The sequence below is a fragment of the Acanthisitta chloris genome, unplaced genomic scaffold, assembly GCF_000695815.1.
Source record: "Acanthisitta chloris isolate BGI_N310 unplaced genomic scaffold, ASM69581v1 scaffold11951, whole genome shotgun sequence".
NCBI classification, from domain to species: domain Eukaryota; kingdom Metazoa; phylum Chordata; class Aves; order Passeriformes; family Acanthisittidae; genus Acanthisitta; species Acanthisitta chloris.
The window spans coordinates 74167-88719 of record NW_008657708.1 but is presented as its reverse complement, the minus strand read 5'-3'; the positions used below and the strand labels follow the sequence as shown (position 1 = coordinate 88719).

The 14553-nt window shown below is 39.9% G+C and overlaps 1 protein-coding gene across 1 annotated transcript in view; it reads left to right on the top strand.

Moving 5' to 3' along the window:
• Nucleotides 1-804: 804 nt before the first annotated feature.
• PARN (poly(A)-specific ribonuclease) overlaps nt 805-14553 on the top strand; it is a 39065-nt gene continuing 25316 nt past the window's right edge. The window contains exons 1-16 of the mRNA XM_009084833.1: nt 805-885; nt 2104-2171; nt 2265-2346; nt 3008-3068; nt 3724-3889; nt 4096-4161; nt 4746-4784; nt 6667-6709; nt 7262-7342; nt 9151-9207; nt 9517-9594; nt 10693-10736; nt 11214-11256; nt 12937-13012; nt 13692-13802; nt 13888-13957. Of these exons, the coding sequence (XP_009083081.1) occupies nt 2110-2171; nt 2265-2346; nt 3008-3068; nt 3724-3889; nt 4096-4161; nt 4746-4784; nt 6667-6709; nt 7262-7342; nt 9151-9207; nt 9517-9594; nt 10693-10736; nt 11214-11256; nt 12937-13012; nt 13692-13802; nt 13888-13957 (1079 nt within the window). The 5' untranslated portion in view covers nt 805-885; nt 2104-2109. The remainder of the gene's footprint in view (nt 886-2103; nt 2172-2264; nt 2347-3007; nt 3069-3723; nt 3890-4095; nt 4162-4745; nt 4785-6666; nt 6710-7261; nt 7343-9150; nt 9208-9516; nt 9595-10692; nt 10737-11213; nt 11257-12936; nt 13013-13691; nt 13803-13887; nt 13958-14553) is intronic.

Below are 14553 nucleotides of genomic sequence, written 5' to 3'. Positions count from 1 at the left end.
GTTTGGGGGTGGGAGGGGGTGGCGATACCTGGGGGTGTTCGGGGCTCGTGTAATGTGGCTCAGTGTTCACCTGGAAAAGGTGAAGCTAAAGCTACCACAGAGTGGTTAAACCACTGGTTACAGGTGCAGCAGCAAGGCTTGGTCAGGTACCTGTCGTGCTCTTGCTGCTTCTACTCCATCCCCATACACACCTCAGTATGATAACTGATGATCAGCTGCAGATGAGGGAAAAAAAAGGTATTATCTATGTCATGAAATCCATGGGATAAATAAGGCAGGCCCTGGAAGTGTCAGGATGGGAAAATGTTTGGAATACCCTAAGGGTATGTGCATCAGAGAGATGGTTTAATGGGCAGTTTGGGTTGGGAATAGAGTTCAGTCATCTGTGGAACCTAAGTGTGGTCAAGGTTTTGTTGGATGTGGTGCTTGGGGAATACAGTTGTTGTTATGTATTGTGTAAGGTGACTGAGTTGTTCAATGAAATTCTGGACAACAATCCTCCCATTTTTAGTTTGGCTTTGATCCTGCATTGTGTTGTAAATCCCATCTACATTATGTTACTTACTGGTAGGTCTTTGCATGCTACTGACATGCTGAGTAGGAACCAGAATGACAGAACTTCTGCAGAAGAGCTTTGCTGCTACAACACTGCCATTAAAATCTGTGGCTTTTAGGCTCAACTGAAGCAATTCTAATATGTACTTTTAGGTGAAAGCATTTTTCTTAAATTGCCAATTGTTTCATTTCTTTGCTGTGGCCAATTTTGAAAAGCTTATCCAAAGCCAAATATGTTGTACTTTTTCAGGAATCAGTGATGGGCCTTCTGTTAGTGCATTAACCAATGGATTTGACACTCCAGAAGAAAGGTACCAGAAACTTAAGAAGGTAAAGTGTTTACATCGACTAAAACGAAGGTGCTGGGAAAAGGTTAGAACTCCTTAGCTCATAGTGGAGACAACCTAGGGAAATGTGGCTCAGGTCTAAAACAGTTGCACAGAGCAGATGGGGTTTGCTTGTTTTGCTGCCTGCTGGCACAAGAATTGGGGAGTGTTGCATTAAGCTTGCAGAAGTCGTGATCAGAACAGGCAGACAGAGATGATTCCTCATACAAGAGTGAGTAGAGTTTGTTAAAGGTTGTTGAGAGTGTTAAAATCAATCAGTTCAAAGGGGGATGGGATAAGAGAAATTCAGTGACAGAGAAACTCCACCAGGACTAGGGTCCTTCCCAAACTACCTCTCCTTGACTATGAGCTTCAGAGTAGCTGACAATCAGGCTCTGCAGGCACAGTCTCTCTTAATCATTTTCAGAGGTCTGGTGTAGCAGAAGCCAGGCCCAAATTCTTTGTTGTCACCTTCTTAACACTTTAACAGCTAATAATTCGATTCATTGGTATTTTTGACCTTAATGTTCAAGTGAAGAGCACTAATTTTCAATGCCCTGTTGTCACCCATTATTTTTTCCCTGTTAGAGAATTGAATACTGTTTTGTGTTCTTTGTGTTTAAAATAGGAGTTTGGCTCTCAGGAGGAGAAAGTCTTTCAGTACTTGTTTAATTTCTCATATACTTGCAGTAGTGTTAAAAACCTTTCCAGTGTTGATCCAACAATTGTGAAATGCTAGAGACCATGATGGTAAAGTGCCTGGTGACTGTGCTAGTACATCTGTCATGGTATCCACTGTTAGGCATGTGGATTAGCAGAATATTGAATGTATTATTAATATATTTGAAAACTGTGACCAGCCCCTGTCCCTCACTGCCTCTTCTCACTGTGGGAATGAACAGTGAGAAGGAAATTGAGTGTGTTAGGTGTGTGTGAGCAACAGGTGGAGAGAGAGATGGGACTTCCCTCAGTTCTTGTCTGGTTATGTAGTAGAAGTGCATACTGCAAATCACCTTTGGGCAATAGGAAGGTGATTAAATGGGGGTGAAAACTAGGTGAAAAAAGTCTATTTACTTTAAAATTGCCACCAAAGCAAAGGTTGGTTAAGGAGATTCAGTTTACTTGATTTTGAAATGGAGAGAAATCATATGTGGGTGCAGCCTGGTAATCTTTAAAGGTGTACAAGTTTCATTCTCATGCCAAGTTTTCCTTTCCTTTCCAGCATTCCATGGACTTTTTGCTTTTTCAGTTTGGCCTTTGCACTTTTAAATACGATCACACAGAAGAAAAGTATGTTATTCTCTTATCCTTCTTTGCTTAACTGAGGATTTTCTAAAGTAACACTGATGAGCTGCATTGACACACAACTCCTCTTTTCCACAGGTATATAATGAAGTCATTCAATTTCTATATTTTTCCAAAACCCTTTAACAGAAGTTCACCTGATGTCAAGTTTGTCTGTCAGGTGAGTAGAAAAACAAGTTTGCTTTTGTTTGGTTAGGGTATACCTGTAGCTAAGTTAAAATATAGAAGAATGTGAGTTTCTGGGGTTTGGTTTTTTCCTTATAAAAGGATTAAATATCAGTTAAGAGCAGTCCTTAAAAGTGAGCTTTAAGGGAACATCTTTAACTTGAGTTTTTCAGTCTTGTCACCTATTACATTGTGTGGTTTCTGGAATTGGAGATAATGTTCCAAATGTAGCAGGATGATTCTGGTTGGTTTTCCCTTTCTCTCTGAACTTTCCTGTTCCCTTGGTTTTTGTGTTTGATGCGTTATTCTCATCTCTTTATCTCACTTTCATTGCTTTCCAGGCTATTGCCACCATTTTTCTGGTCTTGAATTTGTTCTCCTAAACTACATTTTGCTTTCTTGAGTTTTGTCTCTGCACATAACTTGTTCTTTCATCTTTATCCTTTAGTGTATTTATTGTTCTTGTACTTTACAGAGGTTGAAAATAAATAAAACTAGCATAGCCTAAACTCTTAGTGGCTTCTTTAGGGTCACAGACTTGATTGCTCTTGACTTTGGACTTCGTGTAATTACTTAAAAAAACCTGAAAATAACTGAACTGCTCTTTTATGCCACAAGTGCTTTTGCCAATTCTAAAGCCTTTTCTTTTGTTGCAGAGTTCAAGCATAGATTTTTTAGCAAACCAAGGATTTGATTTTAATAAGGTTTTTCGCAACGGTGAGTTGGTTTGGGTTTTTTTGTTTTTTAAAAAATTTCTTTCAGTGCCTTCAAAATTTATGATAACATCTTTCATCATTTTCTGCACAAAGGGCTGGAATTCATGATCCTCTTAATAGTTAGTGAAGTTCTTGAGTTATTCTTATCCAATCTGCTGTTGTGCTGACACTAACTCCCTTTCCAGGAATTCCTTGTTGAACAGAATAGAATGACATGAGTGCTTGGCTGTTTATTTTTGTATAGTGGCAGAAGCTGAATGGAGAGAGTAACCAGTAGTAGTAGTAATTTCCCCTGTGTAATAGGAAATTAGGGAGCTGCTGCACTCTGTTAATCAAGTGATGCAGAGAGCAAGGGAGAGGAATGCTAAATATTTTTGTGACTGAGATCTAGAGCTCTGCAGTCCTCAAGCTCATGCCTCGTGCAGATGATCCATGTAGCTCTCCAGAGTGCAGTGGCACCAGCTGCTAGAAGGAAGCCTGTACAGACACACACAGCTAGTGGCATCTACACCAAATGGCTGAAAGGGAAGGTTTGTGTTCAGCCATCAGGGCTGGAACAGTGGCAAATGCTTTGCTAAATCCCTGCACAGCAATTTGCTCTCTCCCTAATTTGTCTCCAGTTCTGATAAGCTTCTGGTTTTTGTTGGTTTTGTTAGGAATTCCATATTTAAACCAGGAAGAAGAAAGGCAGCTGAGGGAACAGTACGATGAGAAACGTTCTCAAGCCAATGGTGCAGGATCTCTGTCATTCATGTCTCCCAATTCCACCAAGTGTCCTGTAACAATTCCTGAAGATCAGAAAAAATTTATTGAGAAAGTAGTGTGAGTAAAATTGCTTCATATCCTCTGATGTTGAAAGTAAAATGTGAACCTTACTATTTTCGTATGTTGAATCCATTTTTTTTTTAGTTCACTGGTTGTAAAATGCTGCTCTTTTGTTATGAAGTGTTCCTTGTCTTTTGGGAAGAGCCGTAAACTTCCAAAAATTAAAACAGTAGGTAAAGAAGCAAATAACCTGTTTCTTCCAGGGAACAGATAGAAGACTTACTAAAGAATGAAGAAAGTGAAAGTTTGGAACTGGAGCCTTGTACAGGGTCAGTGCCTGAAATTGCTGTCCTGTAAAAATTTCTCTTTTTTGGGTCAGACAGAAATAGGGGAGTGGCAAGGAAGAAAAATATCTTTACTTGGGTTGACTGTAGCAAAATCTACATTTGACTAAATTTTGGATGCTGAGGAAGCCTTGGAGTGCATTTTCTAAACAAACCTTTCAAATTTATTGGGCTTTTGGCTGTTCACAGCTTTGACAGGCTGTGACTTGTTTTAGTAGGTCTCCTGCCCAAAATTCTGTTTAGCTTTGGAGTGTAGATGTTTGAAGTATGGCAATTTAAGAAGTAGATAAAAATTGAATATAGAGATAGTGGAACATGTGAAGCTGGGGGTGAGGTATCATCACTGTATCTGTACTGAGTGATGATGACTACGGAATATTTGGTGTGAGAAGATAAGGTGTAAATGCCTTTGCAGCTTGGTAACTGAACATCAGAGTTCAGGAAAACCCTTCTGGGCCTACAGGTTGTGGTAGCAGTGAGTCTTGCTTTAAAAATCTTTAACTGAACATCATTACTTGGAAACACTCTGTAAGAGGATTATTAGTAACACAATTGTCTTTTGGTTTTAGATTTCAAAGGAAATTAATTTATCAGACCTTGAGCTGGAAGTAAGTTACTGGTAATACTGCCTTACTGTATATTTTTAGTATTTTGATAAGAAATCTTGGTAAGATCTGATCTACTTTACCTGAGGGGTGATTCATTTAGACTTTTCTTTTCCTTTAAAAGAAGACTTTTATAATGTTCCAAAGATGAATTACATTGCACTTATTTGTGATGATTCATTTGAATATTTCAAAGCTTTGTATTGATTTAATCATTTCTATCTAAAAGCTCTGAATAGAATGATAGAATTTCATAGAATCATAGAATTTAGGGGTGGGAATGGACCTCACAGATCCTCTAGTCCCAACCCCTGCCCTCACTAGGTCAGGTTGCTCAAGGCTCATCCAGCGTGGGCTGAACACCACCAGGGTTGGAGCAGCCACCACATCCCCTGGAAAATGAGTAGTTCTGTAGTAGGCACTGGGGTGTTTATAGTTTTCTGTTAGATGCCAAGTGTTTCTGATAACCTACTCTGTTGCCAAAATATATCCCTGAAGGCCTTAGGAGAAACTCTGAGGTGTAGAGTAAGATTGTTCTGACTGCACTAGTGAAATGTGGAAAACACAGTAGAAGTCTTTTTTTGTGTATTTGGTTAATTCGGTGTTGGAGCACTGAGTCTGGCACTCTGCTAGTTACACTGGAAGTGGAGAATACAAAGCTTCTCTCTATCAAATGGAATCTCAGAAATGAGCTCAAGAGCTAATCTGAAAAGAGCCAGAGGTGCTTCCAAGAACTTTTCAGTGTGAATTTTTTTAAGGTATGGATAGAGTATCTATAGCTTCCAGTAGCACAGTGCTATATTTGTCTGGCATGTCCCCTTGCCTTTCTCTCAGTGGGTGGAAGAAGGTGGTCATGAGTTGTGTTTTTTTAACACTCAGCAGTGTTGCTTTACCTGAATCCAGCTGAGTACACTGTGTGTGGCTGCTGGTGAGAGAAAGCCAATGTGAAGTTGGCATGGAGATAATTGAAGCAGAAAACAGTGAGGTTATTGATTCCCTCGTGTCCTGAACTCTTCACAGGTCATTTTCTCTATCAAAGTGTTCTCTTGTTCATCAGTGTTTTGATGCATCCAAGGTTTGTGACATGAGACAGCTTGTAAGTGAGGTGCAGGCTCAAAATTGTGTGAGAAGAAAGAGTGGAGAGGACACAACAGTGTTTGGGTAGGTGTTGTCCAGCACTGATTTCAGGAATAGCCAGAGGACAGGGAAACATGCTGGGTCTGCACTGGTTGTACAGTTGTGGTTAGTTTATTGTCATGGGAAGATGAGAGTAGTTGCTACTGGTTAAGCAGTAAAAGACAACATTCCCTGACTCTGCTATCAGCTGGATGTTCTGTGGCTCTGTGTGTGGCATTACTTTGGAAATTAAATGTGGTTGTGATGGAGAGAGGCAGTGACAGTTGAGTTAGTAACTCCCATTTGAGTGTCCTGTTAGCAGAAAGCTCAGGGTTGTTTGTAAGTGCTAAAATAAGTGCCCTATGAAGGGAATGCAGTCTCCAAAGCAGCTGTGGTGTGGCTGCAAGTAAAGGAGAGCATTCTCACCTGTGTTTTGGGTTGGGATTTCTTGGAAGCAAAGATCCTAGATCATGATGAAATATCTAGGTGATGTCTGCTTAGTATTACTGAAATGAGAAGTTAGAGGTTCCCCAGCAATAGGATGGGAAATTACATAAGGTAATTCATTTTAGTACTAGTTGCTGCTAGGTAATGTAAGGAGACCAATTAAATTAGTTTATTGCTTCAAATTTGTCATTATTTTAAATTAAAAAGAAACTTCTAATAAATTCTTTGCATTTAAGACTTACATTAATAATGAAACATGAAGTCACTGTTGTGAGTTTGATATGCTAAATGCCAAATTAACATTTCATCTGTTTTGCTGTAGGTATCCCAAAGGGATCCATGTTGAAACCCTGGAGTCAGATAAGGTAACTCGGCCTGTTACTGCCTCTGACATTGGTTCTGTTGAAAGGAAATTGCATTTCTCAGTTTTACCAACTCTCCTGACTTTTAGATCTAACTTGAGCTTTGTTGTGCAAATGCAAAACATGTAAAATGGAATGCAATGAACTAGTTTCTAACCATTAAATCTGACCAGTATATGGAGTGTTAACATGTGCTTGTGTGGCTTAGTGGTTTTTTTTTAAAGGATACTAAAAGGTATTTGAAGATTTAGTGGATCAGATGTTCAGTATTTGTGAAATGCTGATTGTGAAAGATGTTGGAAACAAACTCTCTGCAAGGCAAGGCTGATAACCTTTCCTGAGAAATAAAAGAGAAGTTAGGTTTGGTGGATGAAGCTGACAAAGGCTTTTGGGAGTGGGTGATAAAGTGGTGCTTACAATAGGAGCAGTCGTGTTGCCAAGTAACTGCTGCTGAGGGATGACAATTTGCCTTGCAATGTAAGTTCACAGAAACTTGTAGTGGTCTTAAACAAGAACTTCTCAGTCATTCCTCAAACTGTGCATTTTCTGTTTTAGAAAGAGAGATATATTGTTGTTAGTAAGGTAGACGAGGAGGAGCGGAAGAGAAGAGAGCAGCAGAAACAAGCAAAGGAACAGGTAAGTGAGTTCCATTTCATTTGTTCAGGTGAAAGGGAGATGGAGAATCTCTGACTTCAGTCAGTAGTGAAGAATTGTGGGGTAGAGTTTGGTAGTGTTTCCTTTGTTTGGCTGTGACTGGCTGAAACTGATCTTCCAGATTCTGCCAGGTAACTTCAGTTTTGCAATAGAACAGAAAGAGTTGTAAGGCACTTTAAAAAAATAAAGAAGACAAACTGTGGAATACTGAACTAATATTGTGGAACAGTGAATTCCTCCTTATATGAACCTGCTCTGTCAGAGAAGTGTGGCCTAGTAATAGGAAACATCAGTTTCTTGTAGAAGTTATTGAGCAAGTTGTCACATACTCAGTCTTTTCTTGGAGTAGTGTTGTTGTACAAAAGCCTGATTGCTCTTAGCTGCCTGAGTTAATGTCCTGTACAATTAATCTGACTTGTCTGGACAGAAACATGCTGCACACAAGTGCTGTGGGAACAAGCCAACCAGAAGCTCATGCCTGGTGTATTCAGGCACTCTCATTGTTTATGGGACTTTGTATTTTTGATTACAGTCTGATGCAAGTTTCAGGAGGTCGTAAGACTTTGAGTTGTGGGAATTCTTGCTCAGACTCTAGTAATTTGTCTTTCCATGTTTCAAGACAAAATCAGGTTGGGTGGAACAAATAATACTTGGGGAATGCTTTTTGAAAGGAAAAGAGGTATCTAACAGAGACTTTAACTAATGTGGCTTCTTTTTTTTCCAGAAGGCAACTTAGGGACAGTGTACTACCAGAGCAGATCTGTCTGAAGCATTGCCTGGGTGTATTACTCACTGTGACTAGCAGCATTCAGAACTGAACTAGAATAACAGTGAATGTTTTTATTGAATTTCACTTCTGGTTGGATAAAGATGGATAAAGCAAGGCAGAAATTACTTCCATAGACCTGAAAAAGAAAAATCTGTTACCAAAAAAGAATGTGTTGTAGTCAGATCCTCCCAAAGCAATTGGAGTCAGTTTAGAATGTGTAACTCTCATTATATAATGTTGTGGTTGTATGTTTCTTCTTGGCTTTGTTTATGTAAATAGTGATGGATGTTTCTTTCCCAATCTCAAAGTTAGCATAAAAGTACAATCTGATTTAATAGGCATAACAATCAGGATTCAGCCTGTTGCATCTGTAGCAATAGATGTAAAAAATGTGGCTGAAGATATGTAGGTTAATTTTAGCATCATCTGGAGCTGTTTGCAGTCTAAAAGCTGCTGAGCACTATTGAAGGATAAGTACTGACAGTGAACTGACTGCAGCTGTTTCTGCCCTGGCTGGGCTGGGTTACCCTTGGTAGCATATTGTGCTGTGCTTTGCATTTGTGGCTGACCCAGCAGTGATACCATACATGTGTTTTGTCTGCTGAGCTGCACTTGCACAGTGTCAAGGCTCTCCCTGCCACCCTCCCCCCAAAGCCAGCAGGCTGGAGGGTGGGCTTGGATTATCTTCACCCACAAGTCTTGTTGCTTTGGAATTTTGAGTGAGGGGAGTGAGCAAAAAGCAGAGGCTGTTTGGCTTCTGGCCAGGGGCAACCCTCTAGAGCAGCTTGTGACTTAGCCTCCTCTACAGTGAACTAGAGCTGCATATGACACTGCAATTCTGTCAGCAGCATCTTGCTTTCACCTCTTGTGTCTTCCAAAGATTGATCTTTCCTCTGTGGTCTGTTCTTGGATGTGTGTGAGAAACAGTTTGAGTCAAACCAGGTGTGTTTGCCAGTTTGCAGGTACAGTTTTGTCAGTATTTGTATTTCTGTTTCACTAATGTTCCAATCTTTGCTTGCAGGAGGAATTGAATGATGCAGTAGGATTTTCCAGAGTTGTTCATGCCATTGCTAATTCTGTAAGTTATGTGACGAATACACCTTTATTTGTAAATAAAAATAAGTAATTCAGAGAAAGAATTCTTTTGCTGTTACTTTTGGAAGATAAGCTGAAGGCTGTGATGGATGGTTGGGAGTAGAGGAGTAGTGACTGCTCTCAGAAAACAGAGGAGTGTGTGGGGCAGGGAGAGAGCAAATGGGGAGGTTTGATTTGCACTTGTTCCAAGCTGCCCTAGGCTAGCACCTGGGTTAGGTGTTTTTCCTGTGCTGCCTTTGCCATGGCCACCACTGGAATTTACTGTTTTAACCATTTAATGTTCTTCTCACAGGGCAAACTTGTTATTGGGCACAATATGCTGCTGGATGTTATGCATACCATACACCAGTTCTACTGTCCTCTGCCTGATGTGAGTGAGCTTTTGAGTCTTCAGATAATGTATTTGTCTTTTATCTCCACATGTCCTCGTGAATGGAAGCATTGGTCAGTCTAATAAGCACAGAGAAGTATTTAACAAAGCCACTTGTTACTTCTGGGGTAGTGTTCAATTTTCTTAAATCCTTATGCACAAAGCTTAGTTGGATTGAATTCTTCTTTACATTTTAAAATGTTCAAATTAAACATTGGAACTGCACGTTTTGCTCATCTCTGTTAGTCCTTCACAAAACTGCTTGGCTAATGGCAGGTAGATTTGACTGGCATGTTAAGATTTGGAGCTTCAGCATAATTATGTGGTGTTTTTGACCTGTAGTTTCCAAAATGGGAATATGTATTTGCATCTAATATAGTACACTTAACAGAATGATGATAAATCTTGTAGCAGGGTGATGTCCATTGGGGTGGAGAGGTGTAATGTTGGAATAACCAGAGGAAGCACACTTTGATGACTGCAGCAGGGCAATCTTGGCAGTTCATGACTAACAGTTAGGTTCAACTAAGCAGTGTGTTGGCACTAAGAACATTGTCTGAAGAAGCCAAAGGTCTCACTGGAAGGATTGTCTGCATGATCTTATGTTGCTTGCAGTCCTCAGTGTTTTGGGAGACACTTGATAAGATGGGAAAAAGAAATTGGGGACCTGTTTGGATGGTGTTGGAACATAGCAATTGCCAGTTGTGCCTGTGAAGATCTAAACCTGTAGGCAGTAACATGTACCTGCAGTGATTGTTTGTATTGCATTGAAGTATTAAATGGTGGGAGATTTAAGTAGAACTGTAAACACAGCTGAAATTAAAGCAGTCTAAGTTATGTAACAGGCAAGGGTATTGGAAGGGCTGAAACATTTTATTACTAATCACAGGCAAATCAGAAATAATTAGTCTGTACTGGGTAATTGCAGGTGGTATCTATGGTAATGCTGACAAATACATCTCTTACGTGGTGAGAATCACTTACTGTATCTCAGTTTTCAAAGCTGTTTGGATCATTGTAGCTACTGCTATCTGTCACCCACAGACTGATAAACAGTTGACTGACTTGGATTTTATCTCTGGTTTAATGTTAAATTAGGACCTGAGTGAGTTCAAGGAAGTGACATCCTGTGTCTTTCCCCGGTAAGTTCTTCGTTCAGACTTTCAACTGGTTTAGTGTAGTTTTAGCAAGTTGATGTTGTATGTCCTAGCCCTGTAACCCAGCAGTTCAAACTGAGATCAGGTTAGATAAATACAGTTTTTAAAGTATTCCTGAGCTTTGTTTTCTTCAGAAAAGCAGTGCTGTTGGTTTGCTCCTTGGCAAAAGTTGCACCTTTGCTGCTCCCTTGGTTGGGACATGATGTTTGCTGTTTTGAATCTGCATTGCATCTGGAACAAGATTTATTTGCCTCTCGTTGTTTGCATCTCTTGCTGTTGCTTAGCTGCTGTCCTTCCTCATGCTGAACAAAGCCAAGGAATGTTTTGCTGTTCTGAGATCCCACAGTGATTTTCAGTAGGGTTGTCTGCTGTTTCCCAGCTAATACACCAGAATATTCCTGAGGATTTGGCAAAATGGGCATTATTCCTTTTCTACTTATTTACCTCTTACCTTGTTTCTAGGTTATTGGATACCAAACTGATGGCAAGTACACAGCCTTTTAAGGTAAGCTAAGATAATACTACAGAATAATTGGAATATAAAACTTGCATTAAGTGTATTTTGAAACAAATGCTATTTCTTTCCAGAGAAAAATGTCTAAGAGTGATTTCTGTGATACTCCTTTTTTTGTAGAAGGATGATTTTTCTTTACTCCTTATCTAAACTAAATTTTTAGCATGTTTTTTAGATTTAGGTTTTTTAGATTTTTACTTTCCTCCCAGTGACTTTTGTGCTTGAAGTTTTAAGGTAACTTGGCAGCTTTGATTTCCAAAACATGTAGAGTTTTTGCTAACTAAAATGTGATTAGTTGATTATTTTCTTCATGTAGTATAGCATATCTGCTCAGGATAAAAATAAAGTGCTGTTCATGAACAAATAGTATCTGGAAACTGCTTGTTATACTCAGACCTTTAGAATGCTGTGAATGCTGACTTAGATTTGTCTCGAAAAATTCTTGTTCATCATCAGGTTCCATTGTGGCCTGATGTTCAGTGGATGGTCAGCAGGAGAAAAAAATCACAGGTTTCTCTTAAAACCTCTTGCAGCAAAAGTTTTATCTCTTTAAAGAAGTTCTGAGATAAATGTTCATACTCTCCTGCTTTCCTGGGGGCCTTTGGATTAATTAAGAACATGCTGATGAAGCAGCATCTCTGTTTCTGCATAGCTCTGTGGCTCCAGAGCACTGAATGACAGAAAGTCTTACTAAAATGTACTTAGCAGGTCCTGTCAGGTCAGTCCTGCATACTCCTGTGCCAAGGACAGAGGCTGCTGTTCTGAAAGCTGTTAGTGCTGCACAGCTTTGATATTTGGGACAGTTATGTTGACATTTGTAATTCTGCAGCAGATTGGGGTTGAGGCTACTGTTACCAGATGCTGCTTTGGGATGCCAAATTAATGCACCATTTGAGCTTGTTCATTGTGCTGAGCTCTTGGTAACTTTTCAGTCTGCAGACTTGATGATAAGTAAAAACAGATGTCTTGATTTAGAACCAAAGGAGCTTTGGTTCTCAAAGATTACAGGCAAATTAAGATAGGTGGTATGAGATGTTTTGTTCCCTCTTGCTATTGGTTCTGCCTGTTTCCCTTGCACTGACCCACAATATATATGTGATGAAGAACTTGGCTAAGATATTAATCTGGGTATATTTTTGTGACTTTTTATTTCATGCATATTTAGATTCACAAATCTCAGCTAAGCTGCAGTGTAGGAGCAACTTGCTCATTGCCAGGCTTCTTTCACTGTCTTTGTATCACCTTGGCAGCATTTACACTTTGAAAATTCAAGAATGTCCAGTCAGCAAGTACATGTCAATACTCATCTTGACTGTCTGTGAGTGTTACCAGCAATACTTAGGATGGTTTTCCTTGCTGTTTGTGCTGCCTTTTCCCTTCCTCCATGGAATCAGATTCAAATGGAAATATTACTTTGGCATAATTCATCATCAGTAATTCTGGAAAATGTTAATAAATGCTTATGACTCGTTATGTTATAGGTGAGGGTAGTTAACTTCTTAAAACTTGTCTTGCCAAACTTCTCTGGTTGCAGTGGTTTGAAGTGAGGTTGTGTATACATCCATAGAGAACACGAGGTGGCAGCAGTAAATGCTCTTTTGATCCTCTTTGATGTCAGTTTTCAGGGGGAATGTGCTTGGCTCTGACAGTTAACGATGCCTTTTCTTGCAGGAGATCATTAATAATACATCACTAGCAGAACTGGAAAAGCGTTTGAAAGAGGTTCCATTCAGCCCTCCTAAAGTTGGTAAGGATGGTCCAAAATGAGGCACCTTTCTAGGGGCTACAGAGGTGAACTAAGGTCGAGGTAGGGAGCAGAGGAAAATTGAAATGATGAAGAAAAAGGTCTGATGTGCACATGTTTCCTGTTACTGAGGCTTGGGCACTTTCAGGCCCTTCCCAGAGAAGTACCTGTTAGGGTTTCCACTTTCAGAGGTGATTCAAGGGATACTTCTCAGGGTCTGCACATAAACACCAAGTCTGTTTGTCTGTAGAGACATCTTTTAATCACTTGGTTCCATCTACAGCATTTAAATACCTTGGGAAATCTAACCATAGGTCAATCAGATGCTTAGCAAACAGGGTGATGGTAAAGTTGTCAAGTAGCCTCGGTGTCTGTTCTTGGAAATGCAAGTCCGAAAAAAATTACTTTGTGTGGGGAATCCTTCTGTCATTGTCTTAGAATTAATGCTCCAGTTTGGCTGAGTAGGTCTGGATTTAATGGCTCTCTGATAGGAAGGAGCTTCTGTTCCAGGAACCTGTTTTTATTTAAAAGTGCCAAACAAAACTGCTTTGTTAAGGACTCCTGAAATGAAAATTGCATACACTTCCCCAAACGATGTTATGCTCTGACCAAAGAAGTGTGTGCCTAAGGGCTGTCTTTGTCTGCTGTGAATACATGTTCATAAACTGCTTATTCTCCTCAGAAAGTGCTGAAGGGTTTCCAAGTTATGACACAGCTGCAGAACAGCTCCACGAAGCAGGATATGATGCTTACATCACTGGACTCTGCTTCATCTCCATGGCTAATTTCCTAGGTATCTCTGTGATCTTTTCCAACCCTTCTCCTCAGTGCTGCCTGTAGCTGCCTGTTATGTACTGAATTTATTCTTCATTCCTCAGGTTCATTCCTCAGCCCCCCGAGAAACCATGTGTCAGCTAGATCAGAACTCATCGAACCCTTTTTTAACAAGTAAGTAGTTGTTGTGTTAAAAGACCTGCTAATACATGGAAATACAACACTAGCCTGAGCATATCTATCTCCAGACTCAGAATCAATGGCTAACTGAGGTTTTTTTTCTTCAAACTTCAGTTTTATTGGCTTTCTGGTTCATGCTGGGAATGCTGCAGGGAGACATGAGGTTATACAGTAAATGACTTTGCTTTTGAGGAGGGTGGTTTACTGTCTGCTAACCTGGAAAAGGTCTCTTAGAAGAACACTTGTCCGTTCCAGTAGTGAGGATATGTTTACAGCTTAGGAAATTGGGAATAGTGAAACAGAAGAAAAACTGCTCAGGTGTTCTCTCTGTTGTAGGACACTGTCAGAAACTGGTGATCGTTAAAACTGAGTGTACTAAACAGGCTGGAAAAGCTGACAGATCCCTGTCATAATACCAATGCAAATAGCACAAAGCATTTTTGTTAACATTAGCAGGTAACCCATTACAAACCTGCAGGTACAGTTAGTAGTTCATGGGGTGGTGCCATGATCAGTATTTTGCTTTTGAATTGGATCTTCATGCAAACTCCTTGAACAAATTGAAGTAAGGCTTGAGAAATCTAGAAGCC